At 33.7% G+C, this 25,226-nt stretch overlaps 3 protein-coding genes across 3 annotated transcripts; all 3 read left to right on the top strand.

The window, feature by feature from the left end:
* Positions 1-11,324: 11,324 nt before the first annotated feature.
* On the top strand, positions 11,325-22,220 carry LOC142234616 (uncharacterized). Its single transcript, XM_075305771.1, has 2 exons — positions 11,325-12,687; positions 21,466-22,220. Exon 2 carries the CDS (start codon positions 21,482-21,484, stop codon positions 22,025-22,027), a length of 546 nt encoding a protein of 181 aa, XP_075161886.1. The 5' UTR covers positions 11,325-12,687; positions 21,466-21,481; the 3' UTR covers positions 22,028-22,220.
* LOC142235775 (uncharacterized) lies at positions 15,947-19,129 on the top strand. Its single transcript, XM_075307034.1, has 2 exons — positions 15,947-16,574; positions 16,632-19,129. The coding sequence occupies exons 1-2, from the start codon at positions 15,947-15,949 to the stop codon at positions 19,127-19,129; spliced, it is 3,126 nt and encodes a 1,041-aa protein (XP_075163149.1).
* Positions 19,159-21,375, top strand: LOC142235774 (uncharacterized). Its single transcript, XM_075307033.1, has one exon. It carries the CDS (start codon positions 19,159-19,161, stop codon positions 21,373-21,375), a length of 2,217 nt encoding a protein of 738 aa, XP_075163148.1.
* Positions 22,221-25,226: the final 3,006 nt, after the last annotated feature.

The following is a 25,226-nucleotide window of genomic DNA, read 5'->3' as shown; positions in this document are numbered from 1 at the left end:
TTACATTTGAAAAACTTCTTTTGTCCATATCTCCTTAAATATGCGTCCTAGAGCGAAAAGGACTTTAATTCGTGACCACCCTCAAAAAATTGAAAAATCCACCCAAAACCTAAAAAAATTGAAATTTTTATATGAAAAACTTCTTTTGCCCATATCTCTTAAATATGCGTCCTAGAGCGAAAAGGACTTTAATTCGTGACCACCCCCAAAAAATTTAAAAATCCACCCAAAACCTAAAAAAAATTGAAATTTTTATATGAAAAACTTCTTTTGCCCATGTCTCCTTAAATATGCGTCCTAGAGCGAAAAGGACTTTAATTCGTGACCACCCTCAAAAAATTGAAAAATCCACCCAAAACCTAAAAAAATTGAAATTTTTATATGAAAAGCTTCTTTTGCCCATATCTCCTTAAATATGCGTCCTAGAGCGAAAAGGACTTTAATTCGTGACCACCCCCAAAAAATTTAAAAATCCACCCAAAACCTAAAAAAATTTAAATTTTTATATGAAAAACTTCTTTTGCCCATATCTCCTTAAATATGCGCCCTAGAGCGAAAAGGACTTTAATTCGTGACCACCCCCAAAAAATTGAAAAATCCACCCAAAACCTAAAAAAATTGAAATTTTTATATGAAAAACTTCTTTTGCCCATATCTCCTAAACTAAGCGTCCTAGAGCGAAAAGGACTTTAATTCGTGACCACCCCCAAAAAATTTAAAAATCCACCTAAAACCTAAAAAAATGAAATTTTTATATGAAAAACTTCGTTTGCCCATATCTCCTAAACCAAGCGTCCTAGAGCGAAAAGGACTTTAATTCGTGACCTCCCTCAAAAAATTGAAAAATCCACCCAAAACCTAACAAAATTGAAATTTTTATATGAAAAACTTCTTTTGGCCATATCTCCTTAAATATGCGTCCTAGAGCGAAAAGGACTTTAATTCGTGACCACCCTCAAAAAATTGAAAAATCCACCCAAAACCTAAAAAAAAATTAAATTTTTATATGAAAAACTTCTTTTGCCCGTATCTCCTAAACTAAGCGTCCTAGAGCGAAAAGGACTTTAATTCATGACCACCCTCAAAAAATTGAAAAATCCACCCAAAACCTAAAAAAATTGAAATTTTTATATGAAAAACTTCTTTTGCCCATATCTCCTAAACTAAGCGTCCTAGAGCGAAAAGGACTTTAATTCATGACCACCCTCAAAAAATTGAAAAATCCACCCAAAACCTAAAAAAATTTAAATTTTTATATGAAAAACTACTTTTGCCCATATCTCCTAAACTAAGCGTCCTAGAGCGAAAAGGACTTTAATTCGTGACCACCCCCAAAAAATTGAAAAATCCACCCAAAACCTAAAAAAATTGAAATTTTTATATGAAAAACTTCTTTTGCCCATATCTCCTTAAATATGCGTCCTAGAGCGAAAAGGACTTTAATTCATGACCACCCTCAAAAAATTGAAAAATCCACCCAAAACCTAAAAAAATTGAAATTTTTATATGAAAAACTTCTTTTGCCCATATCTCCTTAAATATGCGTCCTAGAGCGAAAAGGACTTTAATTCGTGACCACCCCCAAAAAATTGAAAAATCCACCCAAAACCTAAAAAAATTGAAATTTTTATATGAAAAACTTCTTTTGCCCATATCTCCTTAAATATGCGCCCTAGAGCGAAAAGGCCTTTAATTCGTGACCACCCTCAAAAAATTAAAAAATCCACCCAAAACCTAAAAAAAATTGAAATTTTTATATGAAAAACTTCTTTTGCCCATATCTCCTTAAATATGCGTCCTAGAGCGAAAAGGACTTTAATTCGTGACCACCCTCAAAAAATTAAAAAATTCACCCAAAACCTAAAAAAATTGAAATTTTTATATGAAAAACTTCTTTTGTCCATATCTCCTTAAATATGCGTCCTAGAGCGAAAAGGACTTTTGTAGTGTATTCGGTACATTAGTTTTAAGCCAGCTGTTCAATAGTTTAAGTTACATTGTAATTCAAACAGCTGTTTAGTAATAAGTAATAGAACATATGATTAGATATAAGGATTGTTGTTTATTTTTAAGGATATGTTTGAAAAAAGAAAACAAAATAAGAAATGCCGTTATCTTTGTATAAAAGATCAAGAAAAATTAAATAAAGGAACATTCAAGTTTTTAAGCCTAAAACCGGCACATCACCATAAATTAAAAATCTTTTTATTTAAATTGCTGTGGCACTCAGTTGTGCCTGCAATATCAAAATTAACATTTTTGCCAAGTGGCGTTATTAAGCGCCGGCACCACAATAGGCAGGCTTAACAAATTCCTCACAAAATTTTGCACATCCACAACAACATATCAAAAAACCAAAAAAATTAAACAAATCATTACATGGCGATCCTGCCGACACAAAAATTCATGCCTGAAGAAAAAAAGTGTCCTGTGGATCCAGCTGCCGGTCCAAAAAAGTTAACGATTGAGCAATATTTCAAGAGGAAACAAAGGGCTTGTGAAGAGATGTTGACCAGGATTCCTCCAACAACAAAACCGAAACATAGAAGAGGTGGTAAAATAGTGCGCCAACGAAGAGAACTTGCGGCCCTCAAAGAAGCCATCAACGCTGATCCCCCACCATCTTGGCAGCGAGCATCAGAGATGTGGTTACGTATTGATGCAATTCAATCCGAGATGCAACAAAGAAAATTCAACAAAACCAATTGCACTGAGACACAACAACCAATAACACATTAACACAACACTAACAAAAGAAAAGGCTGGGACTTTTTGTTATATTGTTTTATTTTATATAAGAAAAAAGAAAGAAATGAAAAATATAAGATGAATTTATAGAATTATACACCAATTAAATATTCTATTAATTTTGAAACATTAAATTTATTCACTAAAAAAAGAATATTCTGCTTCGCTTTCAAGATGTCCGACTTGTTGACATTTTATATGTTCCGATTTGACATTTAATACGAGTACTCAAGTAATCGGTAACCGGTTCACATGTATTGAATCAGGGTTGTATTTTCATTAGGGGCGTACAAACGTTATGGAAAATCGCTAAATTCAGATTGATATAAAGGAGTGTATTCATATTGTAATTGTAATTTTTGAAATGAATTGTAGTACTGTTAAGATTTAATAGAATTAATTTAGCAATTTATTGGGAAATAAGAAAAGAAAATTCAGTCAATAATTATAATATTTTATTTATTAAATTTTGAATTTATTGAATTGTAGTATTTTATATGGAGTCGCTAAATGAATATATAAATGAGTTAGAGAAATTAAAAAATAATTTGAAGAAGAGCGTGAACAGAACTTTCTCTAAGAAGTATATAGAAGAAAAGTTTGCTCGGTTGAGTTTTCTAAGAAATAAAATTAATGAAGTTGTTGATGAAGAAGAGGTCAAAACTTTAAAATTACAATTTGAGAAGCTACTTGGAGAAACTGAGAACATTTTAAAAACTTTAAACGTAAAAGAGGAAGTTGGGGAGGAAGAAAGTTTTCCCAATATGGCGTCGTTTGACATATCTATGGTAGGCAAAAACCTACAGGTATTCAAGGGGACATTTAAATTTTTGGATGATTTTATTTCGCAAACTGAATTGCTGCACGATTTGTTGAAGGAAGAAGATAGACCCATATTCGTTAAGTATGTCTATAATTTCAAGCTGTCAACTCAGGTGAGGAGTATTTTAGGTCGTTCCAACAAACCAACAACATGGCGTGAATTGAAGAAAAGTTTAGAAGAGGCATTTCCGAATCCGAAAACGTTGCAACAGGTTTTAACTGAATTGGGTACTACGGTACAAGGAAGGTCGACTATAACTGAGTTTAGGGAAAAAGTTTCAGAGCTTGCAGATCAGTTAAGTGCATTTGAAATTGGGAATTTGTCGAACCCATCTCAGGAGACGAAGGATGCAATATATAAGGTGAGTGATGGCATGGCGCTTAATGTATTTGTTAAGGGTGTTAGTGCTGAATATCAACCTATATTATTATCGAACATGCCAAAAACTTTGAGTGAGGCAGCACAGAGATGTATTACTGCCGAGAAGAATTTAAATTCGGCAGATAAGAACATGTTTTTCATAAATAGAGGTCATAATAGGAATTTTAGAGGTGGGAGAAGTAGGAATTATAATGGTAATGATAGTAGGTATGGAAGTGATAACAGATTTGGGAACAACAACGGATATGTTGGAGAAAGTCAGTTTAGGCCTAGGGAGCGTTTCGACGATAGAAACGGACGCAACGATTGGCGACATAACAATACTAGTAACAACACTACCCGAAAACAAAACAATTATCAAAATAATAACAATAATTACACGAGAAATAATGGGCACGACGACTATCGTGGCAACTATGCTAAAAATTCCCGAAACCGTTCATATGACGGAAGAACAAGTCAACGTTTTCGAGCATTTCCTTATTCAGCCGATGAGGGAAACTACGAAGGCCGGACAATGGAGGAAGCTGTTGTCCAAGAGGGCCAAATATAAGAATTTTCAATATATCGGCAAAATCTAGCGCATTTTTATCTATAAAATGTGGCAATATTGATAAAGAATTAAGATTTTTGATTGACACGGGAGCTGATGTTTCAATTTGCAAAAACCACAATTTTGGCAATATAAATCAAAGTGAAACCGTGAAACTCACTGGCATTACTGAAGACGCAGTACAGTGTATTGGTACTACAACATTGGATTTACATATTGAAAGATTTGTTTTGGATGACAAGTTTTATATTGTGGATGAGAATTTTCCAATCCCAACAGATGGCATTATCGGGAGAGATATTCTGTCAAGATACTTGTGTAAAATAGACTTTGAAACATACACTATTTCGTTTAACATCAATGATGATGAAATCATATTACCAATGAATACGAGACCGATTAATCAAAGCGCCACCATTATACCAGCACGTTCAGAAATGATTTTCCCAATAAGTGTGGATGTGAGAGAAAATAGTATTGTATTAAATAAAAGATTGGCGGAAGGAGTTTTCTTAGCAAATACCATAATACCTGCTAAAGGCATAAAACATGTGAGGATACTAAATACTACAGATGCGGCAGTGAAGATTGACAGCATTGATTGTGAAATACATCCTTTGAGTGAATATGACATTTGTTATGCAAGTCATTCGAAGACACGTAATCCTGAAAGAATTAAAACTTTATTGACCAATATTGATATTGGAACATGTGATCCTGATTCCAGGGAGTCAATTATTGCGATTTTTAAAGAATTTGAAGATGTTTTCCATCTTCCTGGGGATAAATTGAGTATAAATAATTTTTATACTCAACAAATACAAACCATTGATGATTCTCCGGTTTATATAAAAAATTATCGTCTTCCCCACACACAGATGGATGAAATAAATAAGCAAGTCGAGCAAATGAGGAATGATGACATAATTGAAGATTCCACCAGCCCTTATAATTCACCATTGCTGGTAGTTCCGAAGAAATCTACAGATGGAACAAAGAAATGGCGTCTTGTAGTGGATTTCAGAAAACTTAATGACAAAATCGTTAACGATAAATTTCCATTGACACGAATTGAAGATGTATTAGATAGACTCGGAAGAGCAAGATATTTCTCAACGCTGGACATGACGAGTTCATTTCACCAGATAGGTTTGCACGAGGATTCCAGACCACTCACGGCTTTTTCTACAGGAAATGGACATTTCCAATTTAAACGATTACCATTTGGATTAAAGATATCTTCGAACAGCTTTCAAAGAATGTTAACGATTGCTTTGAGCGGATTGGATGAATCAGCTTTTCTCTATGTTGATGACATAATAGTTTTTGGATGTAGCTTGAAGCATCACAATTCCAACTTGAGAAACGTATTTCAACGATTGCGGAAGTTCAATTTAAAGCTCAATGCCAATAAATGTAGCTTTCTTAAGCCTGAGGTAATTTATTTGGGCCATTTAATAACTGATAAAGGCGTGAAAACAGACCCTGCGAAGGATGAAGCAATAAAAAACTATCCCATACCAGTAAATGCAGATGAAGTAAGAAGATTCGTTGCATTTTGCAACTACTACAGGCGATTTATTTCACATTTTGCCGACATAGCTAGACCCCTCAATGCACTGCTGAAGAAAGACAACAAATTTGTGTGGAGTGAAAAATGTCAGAGTGCATTTGAAACACTGAAAAAGAAACTTTTACAACCAGAAATTCTTAAATACCCGGATTTTACGAAACCGTTTATTTTAACTACAGATGCATCCAACTATGCACTTGGCGCTGTTCTTTCCCAAGGGGAGATTGGTGCAGATTTACCAATATCATATGCAAGTGCTACACTGCAGAAACACGATTTGAACAAACCTATCATCGAAAAGGAATTGTTGGCCATTCATTGGGGAATAAATTTCTTTAGACCCTATTTATATGGCAGAAGGTTCTATGTGGTCACAGATCACAGGCCTTTGGTATCTCTTTTTACGCACAGTAATCCATCTTCAAAAATGACACGAATAAGAATGGATTTGAGCGATTATGACTTCGAAATAATTTACAAGAAAGGAAAAATGAACACGAATGCCGATGCGTTATCTAGAATAGTTTTAAATAGTGACGCCCTAAAAGCTATGATTCCGGATAAAGCTGAAAATGAAAGAAGGATATTAGCTATCACTAGAAGCATGCAGAGGAAAACTGCACATGGGAAAAACACTGACATGACTACCGCAGCAAGTACCACGATGTTAAAGCCTGATCAACTTTACATTTGGGAGTGTACTTCTGTAGCGGATATAAAAAACTTGATGAAACTTAAATTTGTACCTCTAGAGGAAAATAGGAAAACAAAGATAGAAGTTGGAAAATACGAAATTATTGTAAGATGCAGCGATAATCCATCTGACTTACGAGCGAGTTTGGAGAAGCTGACGTCGTTGATGCGTGATCATAAGATACGCGAATTAGCTCTGAGCAGAAATGATGATATTTTTAAAACCATGGCCATGGAAGAATTTAAAATAATATTTACAAAAATGCAGAAACATATGAAAACGGATTTGAAAATTTTAATATACGATGAACCGAAAAGAATACATTGTAAAGATACACAACTGAAACTAATAGATGAGTTTCATAACTCAACACATGGAGGACACTTAGGTGTCAGAAAAACGACCCTAAAAATTAAACAGAGATATATTTGGAGAAATATGTACAAGATGATAAAAGGCTTTGTCCTAAATTGCCCGCAATGCAAAATGAATAAACAGACAAGACACACGAAAGAACAATTTACACTTACCAATACACCAACAACTAGTTTTGAAACTGTTTCCATTGATACAGTAGGACCGTTGAGGTTATCGAATCATTATCGGTATATTCTCACGATTCAATGTGATTTGACAAAATATATTGTAGCGATTCCAATGGAATCAAAGGATGCGAAAACGGTAGCAAGAACGTTAGTTGAACAGTTCATACTTATTTATGGGAATTTCAAAGTTTTGAAAGCTGATAAGGGCACTGAATTTACCAATCAATTAATGGCAGAGGTATGTAGATTGTTGAGGATAAAACAAATTTTTAGTGCTCCATATCACCATGAAACCTTAGGTTCGATAGAAAGAAATCATAGGGTACTTAACGAATTCTTATTAAATTTCTCCAAAAATGATGAGTGGGATACTTGGATTCCTTATTTTACTTTTGCCTACAATACGTCACCGCATATAGATACAGGTTATTCGCCTTATGAACTAATATTTGGAAAACTTCCTTCCTTACCCAACGATGAAATAAATAAAACTAGCCAATTTTACAACACTGATGATTATGTTGCTGAATTAAGGCACAGGTTAAAATTTTCTCTCGAAAGAGCTAAAGATTTATTAGAAAAAACTAAAATAAAAAGGGTACTCCAAGATGAATCATCAAATTCACTAAATTTGAAAGTAGGAGACCTCGTTCTTTTGAGAACAATGAATAGAAAGAAAAATCAACCGCCATATCATGGCCCATATAAGATACTAGTTAGAGATGGAGTAAACTCAATTTTAGATATTAATGGAATAAAGAAGAAGTACCATAACAATATGTTTAAAAAATGGAATGTATAGAATTGATAAATAATTGAAATGTATGTATTACACAATAAAAAATGATTGAATTGTAATAAAAAAATTCACTGAATTGTATGTATGCTATGTATATATTGATAGGATTTTTAAAAAAATAATTTTTGGATATAAAAATTATTTTTTTTTCCAAAGGGTGAGGGTGTAGTGTATTGGGTACATTAGTTTTAAGCCAGCTGTTCAATAGTTTAAGTTACATTGTAATTCAAACAGCTGTTTAGTAATAAGTAATAGAACATATGATTAGATATAAGGATTGTTGTTTATTTTTAAGGATATGTTTGAAAAAAGAAAACAAAATAAGAAATGCCGTTATCTTTGTATAAAAGATCAAGAAAAATTAAATAAAGGAACATTCAAGTTTTTAAGCCTAAAACCGGCACATCACCATAAATTAAAAATCTTTTTATTTAAATTGCTGTGGCACTCAGTTGTGCCAAGTGGCGTTATTAAGCGCCGGCACCACAATAGGCAGGCTTAACAAATTCCTCACAAAATTTTGCACATCCACAACAACAAAAAACCAAAAAAATTAAACAAATCATTACACTTTAATTCGTGACCACCCTCAAAAAATTAAAAAATCCACCCAAAACCTAAAAAAATTGAAATTTTTATATATGAAAAACTTCTTTTGTCCATATCTCCTTAAATATGCGTCCTAGAGCGAAAAGGACTTTAATTCGTGATCACCCTCAAAAAATTTAAAAATCCATCCAAAACCTAAAAAAATTTAAATTTTTATATGAAAAACTTCTTTTGCCCATATCTCCTTAAATATGCGTCCTAGAGCGAAAAGGACTTTAATTCGTGACTACCCTCAAAAAATTGAAAAATCCACCCAAAACCTAAAAAAATGAAATTTTTATATGAAAAACTTCTTTTGCCCATTTCTCCTAAACTAAGCGTCCTAGAGCGAAAAGGACTTTAAATCGTGACCACCCCCAAAAAATTGAAAAATCCACCCAAAACCTAAAAAAATTGAAATTTTTATATGAAAAACTTCTTTTGCCCATATCTCCTTAAATATGCGTCCTAGAGCGAAAAAGACTTTAATTCGTGACCACCCTAAAAAAATTGAAAAATCCACCCAAAACCTAAAAAAATTGAAATTTTTATATGAAAAACTTCTTTTTCCCATATCTCCTTAAATATGCGTCCTAGAGCGAAAAGGACTTTAATTCGTGACCACCCCCAAAAAATTGAAAAATCCACCCAAAACCTAAAAAAATTGAAATTTTTATATGAAAAACTTCTTTTGCCCATATCTCCTTAAATATGCGCCCTAGAGCGAAAAGGACTTTAATTCGTGACCACCCTCAAAAAATTGAAAAATCCACCCAAAACCTAAAAAAATTGAAATTTTTATATGAAAAACTTCTTTTGCCCATATCTCCTTAAATATGCGTCCTAGAGCGAAAAGGACTTTAATTCGTGACCACCCTCAAAAAATTAAAAAATCCACCAAAACCTAAAAAAATTGAAATTTTTATATGAAAAACTTCTTTTGCCCATATCTCCTAAACTAAGCGTCCTAGAGCGAAAAGGACTTTAATTCGTGACCACCCCCAAAAAATTGAAAAATCCACCCAAAACCTAAAAAAATTGAAATTTTTATATGAAAAACTTCTTTTGCCCATATCTCCTAAACTAAGCTTCCTAGAGCGAAAAGGACTTTAATTCATGACCACCCTCAAAAAATTGAAAAATCCACCCAAAACCTAAAAAACCTAAACGTAAAGGACTTTAATTCGTGACCACCCCCAAAAAATTGAAAAATCCACCTAAAACCTAAAATAAATTAAAATTTTTATATGAAAAACTTCTGTTGCCCATATCTCCTAAACTAAGCGTCCTAGAGCGAAAAGGACTTTAATTCGTGTCCACCCTCAAAAAATTGAAAAATCCACCCAAAACCTAAAAAAATTGAAATTTTTATATGAAAAACTTCTTTTGCCCATATCTCCTTAAATATGCGCCCTAGAGCGAAAAGGACTTTAATTCGTGACCACCCTCAAAAAATTAAAAAATCCACCCAAAACCTAAAAAAAAAAATTTAAATTTTTATATAAAAAACTTCTTTTGCCCATATCTCCTTAAATATGCGCCCTAGAGCGAAAAGGACTTTAATTCGTGACCACCCTCAAAAAATTAAAAAATCCACCCAAAACCTAAAAAAATTGAAATTTTTATATGAAAAACTTCTTTTGTCCATATCTCCTTAAATATGCGTCCTAGAGCGAAAAGGACTTTAATTCGTGACCACCCTCAAAAAATTAAAAAATTCACCCAAAACCTAAAAAAATTGAAATTTTTATATGAAAAACTTCTTTTGTCCATATCTCCTTAAATATGCGTCCTAGAGCGAAAAGGACTTTAATTCGTGACCACCCTCAAAAAATTAAAAATTCCACCCAAAACCTAAAAAAATTGAAATTTTTACATATGAAAAACTTCTTTTGTCCATATCTCCTTAAATATGCGTCCTAGAGCGAAAAGGACTTTAATTCGTGATCACCCTCTAAAAATTTAAAAATCCACCCAAAACCTAAAAAAATTTAAATTTTTATATGAAAAACTTCTTTTGCCCATATCTCCTTAAATATGCGTCCTAGAGCGAAAAGGACTTTAATTCGTGACTACCCTCAAAAAATTAAAAAATCCACCCAAAACCTAAAAAAATGAAATTTTTATATGAAAAACTTCTTTTGCCCATTTCTCCTAAACTAAGCGTCCTAGAGCGAAAAGGACTTTAATTCGTGACCACCCCCAAAAAATTGAAAAATCCACCCAAAACCTAAAAAAATTGAAATTTTTATATGAAAAACTTCTTTTGCCCATATCTCCTTAAATATGCGTCCTAGAGCGAAAAGGACTTTAATTCGTGACCACCCTAAAAAAATTGAAAAATCCACCCAAAACCTAAAAAAATTTAAATTTTTATATGAAAAACTTTGGACAAACTTCACGTTTGTCCAAATTATTATGAATTTATTACTATTTATTTATGATTTTCTTTTATGAATTTTTAATGAATTTCAATGAATTACTCTTTAATGAATTGCATTTTTGGATTAATGAATTATGAATTAAATTGTACTCTCTATTTTGCTTTGAATTATAAATGTGAATTATTTTGAATAACTTTAGTAAAATCTTACTAAATTATTATCGATAAAAATCTATTGTGAATTTTTCCTAAATGAATTTAGTACTCTAAGCTCTCATCGGTTTAAGACGCTTTCTTTTGTATTCACTTTCCCTCCAACTTTCAAACGGTGAGCATCAAAAACCATTTCTCCTCTCCTTTACTTTCTTCTATATTTTAAATAAACCATTGTATTACCATCTAAACTAAAACATTCCTGTGTTATCATTTATTTTCTTTCCGGTGGTTACTTCCTCATAACATTGTTGATTGTTTCTCATTGCTCTGAGAAATAATCAACAAAACCCGCTCATACAGTCCACTTGCTTTCTACAGGGGTATCTCACCAAACAACACATCACCTGGTTGCTCCACTTCTCTGCTTTGAAATCCCCCCACAACCCTTTCATGGTCCTCCGTAGCCGTTCACTGGTAACTACACCATAACATCCACAAACATCAACATTAACATCACAATCCACAACACTAAGGTAATCCCCCATCTCTTTACCATAGTTAGTTGTGTGAAACCGCCGGTAAGTGATACAAATCACAAAACGAACGTATGCAAACACAAAAAATCGGGAGTGATCGGTAGTGAAACGCGAAAAAAAAACATTATAAAAAGGTAAAAAATTTATTAAAACGTTTAAAAAAGTGTTAAAAGTCAATTAAAAACAGTAAAAATAAGAAAAGTGTCCGATAAAATTTGTAAAAATTATATAAAAGTGAAGAAAATAAGGTTTAAATCCCAAAAAGTATAAAATATATTGGTAAAAGTTAGAATAAAATCGTTAAAAGCCTGTCAAGCTTCAAATAATTCCCCAAAACTTTGCTAAACTCCCATAAAAAATTATTTCCAATCCGCCAAAACATAATAAAAGAAGCAACATTCCCTATATCGGTCGAAAAAATTGTGTTTGCAAACGATTGTTTGTATGTATGTATGTATATTTCCCAATATCTCTAAAAATTTGATGTGCAAAAGTGCGAATTTTCTTATTATATTTGTGCAAAGGAAAAAAAGTGAAAATCCTGTAATTTCCCTGGTTGTCCGTCCGTTTAACGGTACCAAAACAGTTATTTCTGATAAAAAATCGTCCAAAAAATTTGCAAAGTGAAGGTCAAAGCGGTCAAAAGAATTTCATATTTATGCATATTTCTATATTCATGTATGGTTGTTTGTATATCGTTTCAACAAATGCATAAACGAAGTTCAGTGACTTTGCAATGTAAATGTAAAAGTAAATAAAAGAATAACAAGAAGAAGAATTTCCCCTTTTGCTTTGCAAATAAATTCATTGCTATTTACTTTGTGAACAAAAAATTCCGAAAGCAGTGAAATTGTGAATAAAAAAAAAAAAAATTACATTTCCACCATTATCCACCATCAAATAAACAGGTATTTCTATTATTTTTTTTCTCATATCGTTTATTTCCATCAATTCTCTTGGTTAATCTCATCAATACATTCCACAATAACAATGTACATATGATCATATGACAATCATTGTGGTTTAGAGTGTTGCCATATTAATCCCACTAACATAATAAAAAGGTGTGAAACTGACTGGAATTCAAATGTTTGGAATTGAAAACATATTATATGATAATTACCATTTGGAAATATGTTACCGAAAGTAAAATAGAAGACAATACACCAGTTTGATCGTATTACACATTCAATTTCACATACACACATTACATACAATTGCACAATCATCTCTATATAATCGCACAAGCACTAATCCCATTTGCACTTTATTAATTTTTACATATCATGAATATATATTAACATACACCGAAATTAAAATCAACATATCATTCATTTATATTATTTATTTATGGAAAAATTTATTTGAGTGTCTAATATACGGTACATGCGAAAATTTTAATGCATACACAGAGAGAAAAATTAATCAAATCCCAATAATATTGAAACGAATACCCAAAAGAATACAAACACATACAGCCATTTGTGGTACATTTAATTTTGCACAACAATTCATCACCATAAACATTTCAACAATACACGTGAAAAAATTCTTTACACTGTGAAAAATTTTCTGTCGTTTAATTAATTACACTTGGAAAATCGCCATTTTCGTTTAAATGCAATTATCAAAATATCATAAAATGAAACTATTGGTCCAAGTACATTTGGGAAAAAATATATAGAAAGAATTAAATTTATGGCCAAATTACACTTAGAAAAAATACTAATGTGGGAAAAAAAACACGCGTAAAATTTAATTTTGATCGAAATATTCTAAAAATTAATTATTTTCATCAAAATAGAATTTAAAGGAATATTATAAAAGGGAAGTAATTAAATAATTTGATCGAATTACACTGAAAAAAATATATATAAAATTTAAAAATCCGAAATACACTTAAAAAAAATATTATAAAGTCAATAATTTGGATTAAAACTACACACAAACCAATTGTGCAAAGCCAGATTAAAATACACTCAAAAAATTACATCATTTTGATAAAAATTACACTCAAAAAAAAAAAAGGTTGCTAAATTTGATTAAAATTCACTTAAAAATATCAAGTTTGATAAAAGTACACTCTACAAAAATGAAATACAATTAGAAAATCTAAAATTCACTGAAAAACTAAGGCATTTTTCAAAACACTACACTCAAAAAAATCTGGTTAATATACAACAATATTGAATAACTACACTTAAAAAAATTGATTTTTTAATTAAAACACAATAAACGCAAATTGGTACAAATAAAAAAAAAAAAAATACAAAGAAATGAAAATTCTCTAATTTTATCAAAGTACACTGCGAAAAGTAATTTTGATCAAAAAGAAAAATTCTCTAATTTTCATCAAAATATATTTAAAAAAAAAAAATCCAAATTTTATTAAAATCTCTAATTTCGATCAAATACACTCAACAAAATATTTTCGAATTTTGATCTGAACGCATTAAAAATATTTGTAATTTCGATCATATCTCTCGCATAAAATATAAAAATTGCTTATTATTATTATTAATTTTGGTTTGCACACAAAATCCAAAATTTTATTAAAATATTTATAGCTCATTCACATTAGGCTCGAAATCTACTAAAAGTGGATTTGAAATCCCATTTTTATAAGGCAACTGACAGTTGAAATCTAGTTAAAGTAGATTTTGAATGTGTAATGTGTATGAGGTTTTACATTATTTCTCAAAATACGCGTAAAATCAAAATTGGCTACGAAAAAAAATTGAAACATACCCAGTACACTTTAAGAAATTTTCTTCGGTATCATAATACACTGCAGAGAAAATTCAATTTCAATCTGAATTACACTGAAGAAAATAACTATCGATTTAATTAAGTACATTACGGAAAATTATTCAAAATTACGACACTCAGAAAAATTTTTCCTTTGTCACCCAAAATATACACTGATCAAATGAACGATTGCAACTACACTCAAAACCAACATCAAAGTATGGTTTATGTATAACTCACCAAAATAACAGGTAAATTGTGTAAAGTGAACATACAACGAATATTATTTGAAATCAAAACTAGCGGCTTATATGGAAAATTGTGAACATTTATCGCAATTTCCGAATCCGAACAATAACTACATCTCTGCTCATATGTTTAAAAAGTCGAAAATATCATCGCAAAACCTAGTTGGATGATAAAACACATTTTTATCGCTATAAAATATAACATTTACATCTCTGCTTATACGAATAAAAAGTGAAATCTAATCTCAATGCCGAGTTGGCTGGTAAAACATAATTTTCTCGCTCTGTAAAATTAACATCTCTTGCTCTGTGAGCTGTATTATTATATTTGTCTATTGTGCTATATCGAAATTTGAAGAAATTTTTGAACTTTATTAAGGATATATGATTTTTTCGAAGACACTCAAGAAAGTCGTATTTCTTTTGAATTGGTTCAATATATTTCTCGTTGGAACTTAAATTTCTCGCTCTGTGAAGCTTACTATTATATGGCCTGTTGTGCTTACAAGAGTATTTGGAGGAATTGTTGAACTTTCTTGGAGATATATGATTTTTTTCTATTCTAATGAATTTTAGAAAGTCATATTTCATTTGAATGAGTTCAATATATTTCGCTAAAATCGAACTTTACTTTACTCTCAATGAAATTTGATAACATCTTCTCTCCTCAATGAAAGATAAAACTTTGTTTTTTATGAAAATCATCTATTTCTGTTGAAAATTTGGTTTAAATCAACTTTTATCGAAATTGAATTCGTCAATGTCGTCACATTCTATATAAAATAGAACATCTCGGTATTTGTGGGAACAAAATTAAAATTTTTTCAATTACATTTCATGAACTGCAATCAATTAAAATTGATTCATTACATTTCTTTGCATATTTAACTGATCAATTATTCTCTTGAATAAATAAACTACTATATTTTCGCAACATTTGCAAGCACCGCTAATTAGTTTATTAGTCAGGAGATACATTTTTTCATTAAACGCGACTAAACGGTTGGAGGTCACCCGTAAAAACTTCACATTTACATTTCATATACGTAAACATTTGGTTCTCACTGAGTATCAACGATTCTGTTTTATTCCATCGATAAATCCCGCAGATTCGATTTTCCCGACTAAGTCGACGGATTTTAATAACGATATAATTTGATTTGTTACCGATATGAATCCTACAAATAATCCTAGTGACCCTTCATCTGGACATTCTGGATCCAGCGGTTCTTCAAATATCAAAGCGGCGGGAACTGCATCTCCTGCTTACGACAGATTTCTCTTCGATTGTGAATATTTGATACTTTTCTGTACACAATTCGAACAGTGTGATATCGGAGACCAAACGGACTCTGTATTGGAAGTCAAATTGGAAGACTTGGAAAAAAGATGGCAACAACTTCAAACTTCGTACCAAACTATAATGCTATCTCCAAGCTCTACTGATCCAAAGGACATTAAGGCTAATGCTAAGATAAATTTCAATGCCAGTTCAGAGGCATATTATACCGCAAGGTCTCAAATTTTAGATATTCTAAGAATATCTGGAGGCCATACACGACAACAAGCCAGACATAGTCTAATTCCCGAATATGTTCCGCAGAATCGAAATCCTGTTCCAATCTCCTCTCATGACTCGAACGACAGCTATATTAAAGTCCCTCCTTGTGATACCGAGGTGTTTAAAGGTGGTTACGAGGAGTGGCCCTCGTTCCGTGACATGTTCACGGCAGTTTATGTCAATCATCCGAAATTAACCCCCGCTCAAAAACTTTACCATTTACGCAATAAGACCAGAGGCCCAGCTTGAGCAATTGTCAAGCGTTATACTTTATGCAATGAGAATTTCTCTTTAGCGTGGGACGCGCTCAAGTCTCGCTATGAGAATAAACGAGTTTTGGTCGACAATCAATTAAAAATTCTCTTTAATATACCCGTTGCATCTGTAGAGAACAGTGAATCAATTCAAAGGATTCAATCTACAGTTAATGATTGTTTATGTACACTTCGAACGCTCGATGTCGACGTAAGTGGTTGGGATCCAATTCTCATTTATTTAATTTCTACTAAATTACCCGATGAGACTCTTTCTCTATGGGAACAATCCCTTAGATCTCATCGAGAATTGCCAACATGGAACCAACTTGATGAATTTTTGATAAATAGATTCGAAGTAGTTGAACGCATATCAAGTATTCGATACACCAAGCAGCAACATACCAACTCATCTCAAATCTCCAATAAAACTGATCATACCATTAAAGGCTCATCTCAGGGCTCTGGCAAGATTCAAACGTATCATTCTCAAGAAAAACTTGCATCTACATGCATTCTTTGTGAAACAAATCATACTTTGCGAGTTTGTCCGAAGTTCCGACAACTTACCGCACAACAACGTGTAGATGTGGTATACAAACATAAAATTTGCAGTAATTGTCTTTCATCATCTCACCTCAAAACGAACTGCAAAAGCATTAACACTTGTATTATTTGTCATAAATCCCATCACAGTTTGCTTCATCTCAGAAATAATTACAATGAGAATAAAAACCGAGGTCCTGTAAACAATGAATCTATAAATGAAAGCCAGAATCATCAAAAGCCCACTAAAAATGTTACAAATCAATTGCCGTTAGATGAAGGTCCCTCTTCGTCAAGGCAAATTAATTCCTCACACATTCAAGCAAATTTTGCTTCAAATAATGATATGATTTTGCTTCGAACTGCTTTAGTGCAGATTGAACACATGGGAGAATTTTTCACGGTCAGAGCTCTAATAGATCCGGGCTCTCAACGAACTTTTATTTCTCAGCGAATCCAGAACCTATTACAGCTTCCAACAATTAAGGCCAACTTTGAGATATCAGGAATTGGAGGTCAAATTCAGAAATCTGACAAGCTATGCCAGATGGTTATAGTTTCGAAAAACCGAGACATTCGTTTTAGCGTATCTGCTATTGTATTACCAAATGTAACCAAGAAACTTCCTACTGTTTCATTCGAAATTCCGAATCCTTCTGAATTAAACGATCTCGAGTTGGCGGATCCACATTTTAATAAGTCTTCCCATATTGATTTGGTTCTTGGAAACGATTCTGAACGTTTCATTAACATTGACGGAATCAAAAAGAATATATGTGGAGAAACCTCTGCGTATAATACAATATTCGGTTGGGTACTTAGTGGTCCAATGCGGACTGAAACTATATTATCATTCTCTGTAAATGTTCTCGAATCCGAAGGGACTGCTCTCAGCGATTTGTTGAGAAAATTTTGGGAACAGGAAGAAGTACCAACCTCCCATCTCGTCTCAGCTGCTGATGCGTTCTGTGAGGAATTTTATAAAAAAACTACTACTCGAATTTCAAATGGTCGTTACATGGTGAGACTTCCTTTTAGGGAAGAGTTTTCTCAATCAATGTACTTGGGCTCATCGAGATTTATTGCTATGGCACAATATAATCATATGGAACGCAATTTATCCAAGAATTCTGAATTAAGAACTCAATACAATGAAGTTCTCAACGAGTACATTGAACTTGACCACGCAGAAGAGACATCGTCTCGTGAAATATGTTCCGATGGCAAGTTTAACTCATTTTATTTACCACACCATGCGGTGATACGACCCGAACACAAGTCGACAAAAGTTCGAATCGTCTTTAATGCATCACGGAAAACAAAGTCATGTTTCTCCCTGAATGATGTATTGCATACGGGTCCGACTTTACAATCTGATCTCACCTCTATAATTTTGAATTGGCGAAAATATCAATACGTTTTCTGCGGTGATATTCAGAAAATGTATAGACAAATTCTTTTACACCCGCATGACAGACCCTACCAACGTATTTTATTGCGGGGTTCTACAGATGGTCCTATCAAAGACTATCAACTTAAAACTGTCACTTTTGGCATCAACTGTGCCCCTTTTCTCGCTATACGCACTCTATTGCAATTAGCATCTGAGTATGAAGGAAAATATCCCAGAGTTGCGGAGATTCTTAGGCGGGAGACATATGTTGATGACATTTTGTCGGGAGGTTTCTCAATGGAAGAAGCCCTGAAGGCACAAGCTGAATTAATTGAAGTTTTAACTCAAGCAGGATTTCCTCTCAAGAAAATAATAGCAAATTACCCGGAATTACTTTCTCACATCCCATCTCAAGATTTATACGATTCAGACTTCTTGCGGTTTCATGAATCAAGTTCAACAAAAACTTTAGGAGTGAAATGGAATGCTTTATCCGATTCATTCACATATTCATTGAAACCCTTTGAATGTAATCAATTGATGACAAAGCGCATGGTATTATCGGCTATTGCGCAATTATTTGATCCTGCGGGTGGATAGCTCCAGTCATCATCAGATCCAAAATCTTAATGCAGCAGTTATGGCTCGAAGGTATTGGATGGGATGACAACCTTAGCCCAGAATCTCAATCAACCTGGGAGAGGCTGGTGTCTGATCTTTCTCACGTAAATTCCATTACTATACCAAGATGGTTACAATACTGTCCAAGTGACAAACTAGAGATTCACGGTTTCTCAGATGCGTCTCAGGCCGCATATTGTGCATGCGTTTATATTCGCTGCCAAACTCAAAAATTTGTCGTCTTCTCTAATCTGCTTGTTGCTAAAAGTAAAGTTGCACCGCTTAAACCAGTTTGTTTACCGAGATTGGAATTGAATGGCGCATATCTTTTAGCGAAGCTGGTTAAATACGTTGTCTCAACATTAAACTTTAAATTCAGTGCCATAACATTATGGACAGATTCTTCCATAGTACTGGGATGGCTTTCGAAACCCCCTTGGTCTTGGGAGACATATGTGGCGAATCGGACCGCTCAGATTCACGATCTGGTTCCGGAAGGTATTTGGCGTCATGGTCCCACGCATGATAACCCAGCCGATTTGGGCACTAGGGGCTGCCGGCCCCAAGATTTGGTTGATAATTCTTTATGGTTTAATGGTCCGAACTGGTTGACTAGGCCACACACAGCCTGGCCAGAAAATAATCCCCTTGTGGCTCCGGAGATCGGAAAACGTACAACCGTTCACACATATCATGATGCGATTGAGGAGCCAGACATCTTACTCAGATTTTCGTCCTATACTCGTGCATTACGAGTAATATCATATATGTTTAGATTTTACAACAATTGTCTCAGTCGAATTAAATCGAGATCGAGACTTTCGCAACCATTTCTTACGCAACATGAGGTGAAATTGGTGAAATTTCGTCTAATCACATTATCTCAGAGTAAATTTTACCCAGTTGAATATAACAATCTCCTTCAGTCTAAATTAATAGAAAATAAGAGCACATTGAAGTGTTTGAATCCTTTTCTTGATCAAGAGAATATTATGCGAGTGAATGGAAGGCTGGCTGATTCATCTCTGTCGTACAACGAACGCTACCCTATAATTCTTCCGGGGAATTCTCGTCTCTGTTTTTTATATTTGTCACACTTACACCAGGTGCTGGCACACGCTGATTGTACCCTAATGTGTAGGATGGTACAAACAGAATTTTATATCTCACGTCTGAAACCAAGAGTGAAAAGTATCATACATAAATGTAAAACATGCATCATATTTAAACAGAAATCATGCAGCCAAATAATGGCTCCTCTTCCACCCTTGAGATGTACTCTTTCTCCTCCCTTTCATATAACAGGCATTGATTTTGCAGGGCCTTTTGAACTAAAAAGTTCCACATTGCGAAGATCTCCTATCATAAAAGGCTACGTCTCAATTTTTGTCTGTTTCGCGACTAAAGCTATCCATTTGGAGCCTTGCTCGGAACTCTCATCACTGGCATTTGAAGCCGCATTCACACGATTCGTCGGGAGGCGGGGGCTACCCCAAAGGGTTGTTTCCGATAATGGGAGAAATTTTATTGGGGCTAGTCGGAAAATGCTGAAAGAATTCGCCAGCTTTGTTAAAACGACAGCTCACGATATCTCTCAGAAATATTCAGCTCATGGCTTCGAATGGCAATTTATTCCACCCCACGCACCCCATATGGGAGGACTGTGGGAATCGGCGGTCAAAAGCTTTAAGCATCATTTTAAGCGCATTGCTGGAGCACACCGATTCACATTTGAACAATTTGCAACAATTCTCGCACGAATAGAGGGAATTCTCAATTCACGACCGATCTCAGCAATCTCAGAGGATCCCTCAGATTTGTTGGCACTGGCACCAGGTCATTTTTTAAAAGGGTCACCGATCATGTCCTTCCCAGAAACACCAGCACAGAATATTTCACTAGTTAATAGATGGACGAAGTTGAAAGCTCTTCACCACCAATTTGCCATAAGGTGGAAAGAGGACTACCTCAAAACTCTACATAAACGATATAAATGGAAAAACTCTTCCCCGAATTTAAAGATAGGTGATCTCGTTGCAGTAATGGATGATCTGCTTCCACCTAACGACTGGCGTTTAGGTCGAATTGTTGATACTCACCGTGGTTCCGATGATAATATACGGGTGGCGGATGTTAGAATCGCATCCGGGATAATCACACGACCAATTGTTAAATTATGCTACTTACCACTTCTAGATCAAACTCCTTCCGACTCATCCACCTAACATTAGAACCTCTCATGATCATTACTTTTCCCAACTTTTTCTTTCCCACTCCATTTCCATTTCCTACACTAAAGTCATATCCCATTACAGATCCTTTCATTCCAAAATGTCGTATCATCGGGTTTATGAATGCGCCATTTGCAAGGAAAGGCACTCTTTGCGTGACTGTCCTATTTTTATTATGATGACGGTAGCGGATAGACGGGTTACAGTACGCAATCACAAGTACTGTATGAACTGCCTCGCGAAAAGCCACACTGTTGAGAACTGCCACTCTTCGCAAACGTGCCGAAAGTGCGGTTACCACCACCATACGATGCTTCACCCTCAGATCTCCTTGACTCCTACAGCCACGACTCCATCCTGCTTCACCCCGAGAACGACCACTAGAAGACCCAACACCACTCCGCAAACCAATGCATCTGCACGACGACGGCCGACAGTAACTCGTACTGTAAGGACTACAAGACGAACGATGAAGAAGAATCCGATAGCCCAGCAACCTGCCTCGTCGACCCGGAGGCCAACGAAACCAAACCGAGCCAATAAGAAGAATAAGAAGCGTCCAGCAAAAGCAAAACTGAACCAGCAGGTGCTCGCAGAAGCCATCAAGTCCTTAGCCACGGTCCTATGCCAACCAGATTTTGCGTAAGAGCAAGGCCGGGGGCATGGACAAACTTCACGTTTGTCCAAATTATTATGAATTTATTACTATTTATTTATGATTTTCTTTTATGAATTTTTAATGAATTTCAATGAATTACTCTTTAATGAATTGCATTTTTGGATTAATGAATTATGAATTAAATTGTACTCTCTATTTTGCTTTGAATTATAAATGTGAATTATTTTGAATAACTTTTAGTAAAATCTTACTAAATTATTATCGATAAAAATCTATTGTGAATTTTTCCTAAATGAATTTAGTACTCTAAGCTCTCATCGGTTTAAGACGCTTTCTTTTGTATTCACTTTCCCTCCAACTTTCAAACGGTGAGCATCAAAAACCATTTCTCTTCTCCTTTACTTTCTTCTATATTTTAAATAAACCATTGTATTACCATCTAAACTAAAACATTCCTGTGTTATCATTTATTTTCTTTCCGGTGGTTACTTCCTCATAACATTGTTGATTGTTTCTCATTGCTCTGAGAAATAATCAACAAAACCCGCTCATACAGTCCACTTGCTTTCTACAGGGGTATCTCACCAAACAACACATCACCTGGTTGCTCCACTTCTCTGCTTTGAAATCCCCCCACAACCCTTTCAAACTTATTTTGCCCATATCTCCTTAAATATGCGTCCTAGAGCGAAAAGGACTTTAATTCGTGACCACCCTCAAAAAATTGAAAAATCCACCCAAAACCTAAAAAAATTGAAATTTTTATATGAAAAACTTCTTTTGTCCATATCTCCTTAAATATGCGTCCTAGAGCGAAAAGGACTTTAATTCGTGACCACCCCCAAAAAATTGAAAAATCCACCCAAAACCTAAAAAAATTGAAATTTTTATATGAAAAACTTCTTTTGCCCATATCTCCTTAAATATGCGCCCTAGAGCGAAAAGGACTTTAATTCGTGACCACCCTCAAAAAATTAAAAAATCCACCCAAAACCTAAAAAAATTGAAATTTTTATATGAAAAACTTCTTTTGCCCATATCTCCTTAAATATGCGTCCTAGAGCGAAAAGGACTTTAATTCGTGACCACCCTCAAAAAATTAAAAAATCCACCCAAAACCTAAAAAAAATTGAAATTTTTATATGAAAAACTTCTTTTGCTCATATCTCTTAAATATGCGTCCTAGAGCGAAAAGGACTTTAATTCGTGACCACCCTCAAAAAATTGAAAAATCCACCCAAAACCTAAAAAAATTGAAATTTTTATATGAAAAACTTCTTTTGCCCATATCTCCTAAACTAAGCGTCCTAGAGCGAAAAGGACTTTAATTCATGACCACCCTCAAAAAATTGAAAAATCCACCCAAAACCTAAAAAAATTTAAATTTTTATATGAAAAACTTCTTTTGCCCATATCTCCTTAAATATGCGTCCTAGAGCGAAAAGGACTTTAATTCGTGACCACCCTCAAAAAATTGAAAAATCCACCCAAAACCTAAAAAAATTGAAATTTTTATATGAAAAACTTCTTATGTCCATATCTCCTTAAATATGCGTCCTAGAGCGAAAAGGACTTTAATTCGTGACCACCCTCAAAAAATTGAAAAATCCACCCAAAACCTAAAAAAATTTAAATTTTTATATGAAAAACTTCTTTTGCCCATATCTCCTTAAATATGCGTCCTAGAGCGAAAAGGACTTTAATTCGTGACCACCCCCAAAAAATTGAAAAATCCACCCAAAACCTAAAAAAATTTAAATTTTTATATGAAAAACTTCTTTTGCCCATATCTCCTTAAATATGCGCCCTAGAGCGAAAAGGACTTTAATTCGTGACCACCCCCAAAAAATTGAAAAATCCACCCAAAACCTAAAAAAATTGAAATTTTTATATGCAAAACTTCTTTTGCCCATATCTCCTAAACTAAGCGTCCTAGAGCGAAAAGGACTTTAATTCGTGACCACCCCCAAAAAATTGAAAAATCCACCTAAAACCTAAAAAAATTGAAATTTTTATATGAAAAACTTCTTTTGCCCATATCTCCTAAACTAAGCGTCCTAGAGCGAAAAGGAGTTTAATTCGTGACCACCCCCAAAAAATTGAAAAATCCACCCAAAACCTAAAAAAATTGAAATTTTTATATGAAAAACTTCTTTTGCCCATATCTCCTAAACTAAGCTTCCTAGAGCGAAAAGGACTTTAATTCATGACCACCCTCAAAAAATTGAAAAATCCACCCAAAACCTAAAAAAACCTAAACCTAAAGGACTTTAATTCGTGACCACCCCCAAAAAATTGAAAAATCCACCCAAAACCTAAAATAAATTAAGATTTTTATATGAAAAACTTCTGTTGCCCATATCTCCTAAACTAAGCGTCCTAGAGCGAAAAGGACTTTAATTCGTGTCCACCCTCAAAAAATTGAAAAATCCACCCAAAACCTAAAAAAATTGAAATTTTTTTATGAAAAACTTCTTTTGCCCATATCTCCTTAAATATGCGCCCTAGAGCGAAAAGGACTTTAATTCGTGACCACCCTCAAAAAATTGAAAAATCCACCCAAAACCTAAAAAAATTTAAATTTTTATATGAAAAACTTCTTTTGCCCATATCTCCTAAACTAAGCGTCCTAGAGCGAAAAGGACTTTAATTCGTGACCACCCTCAAAAAATTAAAAAATCCACCCAAAACCTAAAAAAATTGAAATTTTAATATATGAAAAACTTCTTTTGTCCATATCTCCTTAAATATGCGTCCTAGAGCGAAAAGGACTTTAATTCGTGACCACCCCCAAAAAATTGAAAAATCCACCCAAAACCTAAAAAAATTGAAATTTTTATATGAAAAACTTCTTTTGCCCATATCTCCTTAAATATGCGCCCTAGAGCGAAAAGGCCTTTAATTCGTGATCACCCTCAAAAAATTAAAAAATCCACCCAAAACCTAAAAAAAATTGAAATTTTTATATGAAAAACTTCTTTTGCCCATATCTCCTTAAATATGCGTCCTAGAGCGAATAGACTTTAATTCGTGACCACCCTCAAAAAATTAAAAAATTCACCCAAAACCTAAAAAAATTGAAATTTTTATATGAAAAACTTCTTTTGTCCATATCTCCTTAAATATGCGTCCTAGAGCGAAAAGGACTTTAATTCGTGACCACCCTCAAAAAATTAAAAAATCCACCCAAAACCTAAAAAAATTGAAATTTTTACATATGAAAAAC

The sequence above is a fragment of the Haematobia irritans genome, chromosome 4 (genome assembly GCF_050003625.1).
Source record: "Haematobia irritans isolate KBUSLIRL chromosome 4, ASM5000362v1, whole genome shotgun sequence".
NCBI classification, from domain to species: domain Eukaryota; kingdom Metazoa; phylum Arthropoda; class Insecta; order Diptera; family Muscidae; genus Haematobia; species Haematobia irritans.
Note: the sequence above shows the minus strand (reverse complement) of the source record. Positions and strands in the feature narration are given on the sequence as shown.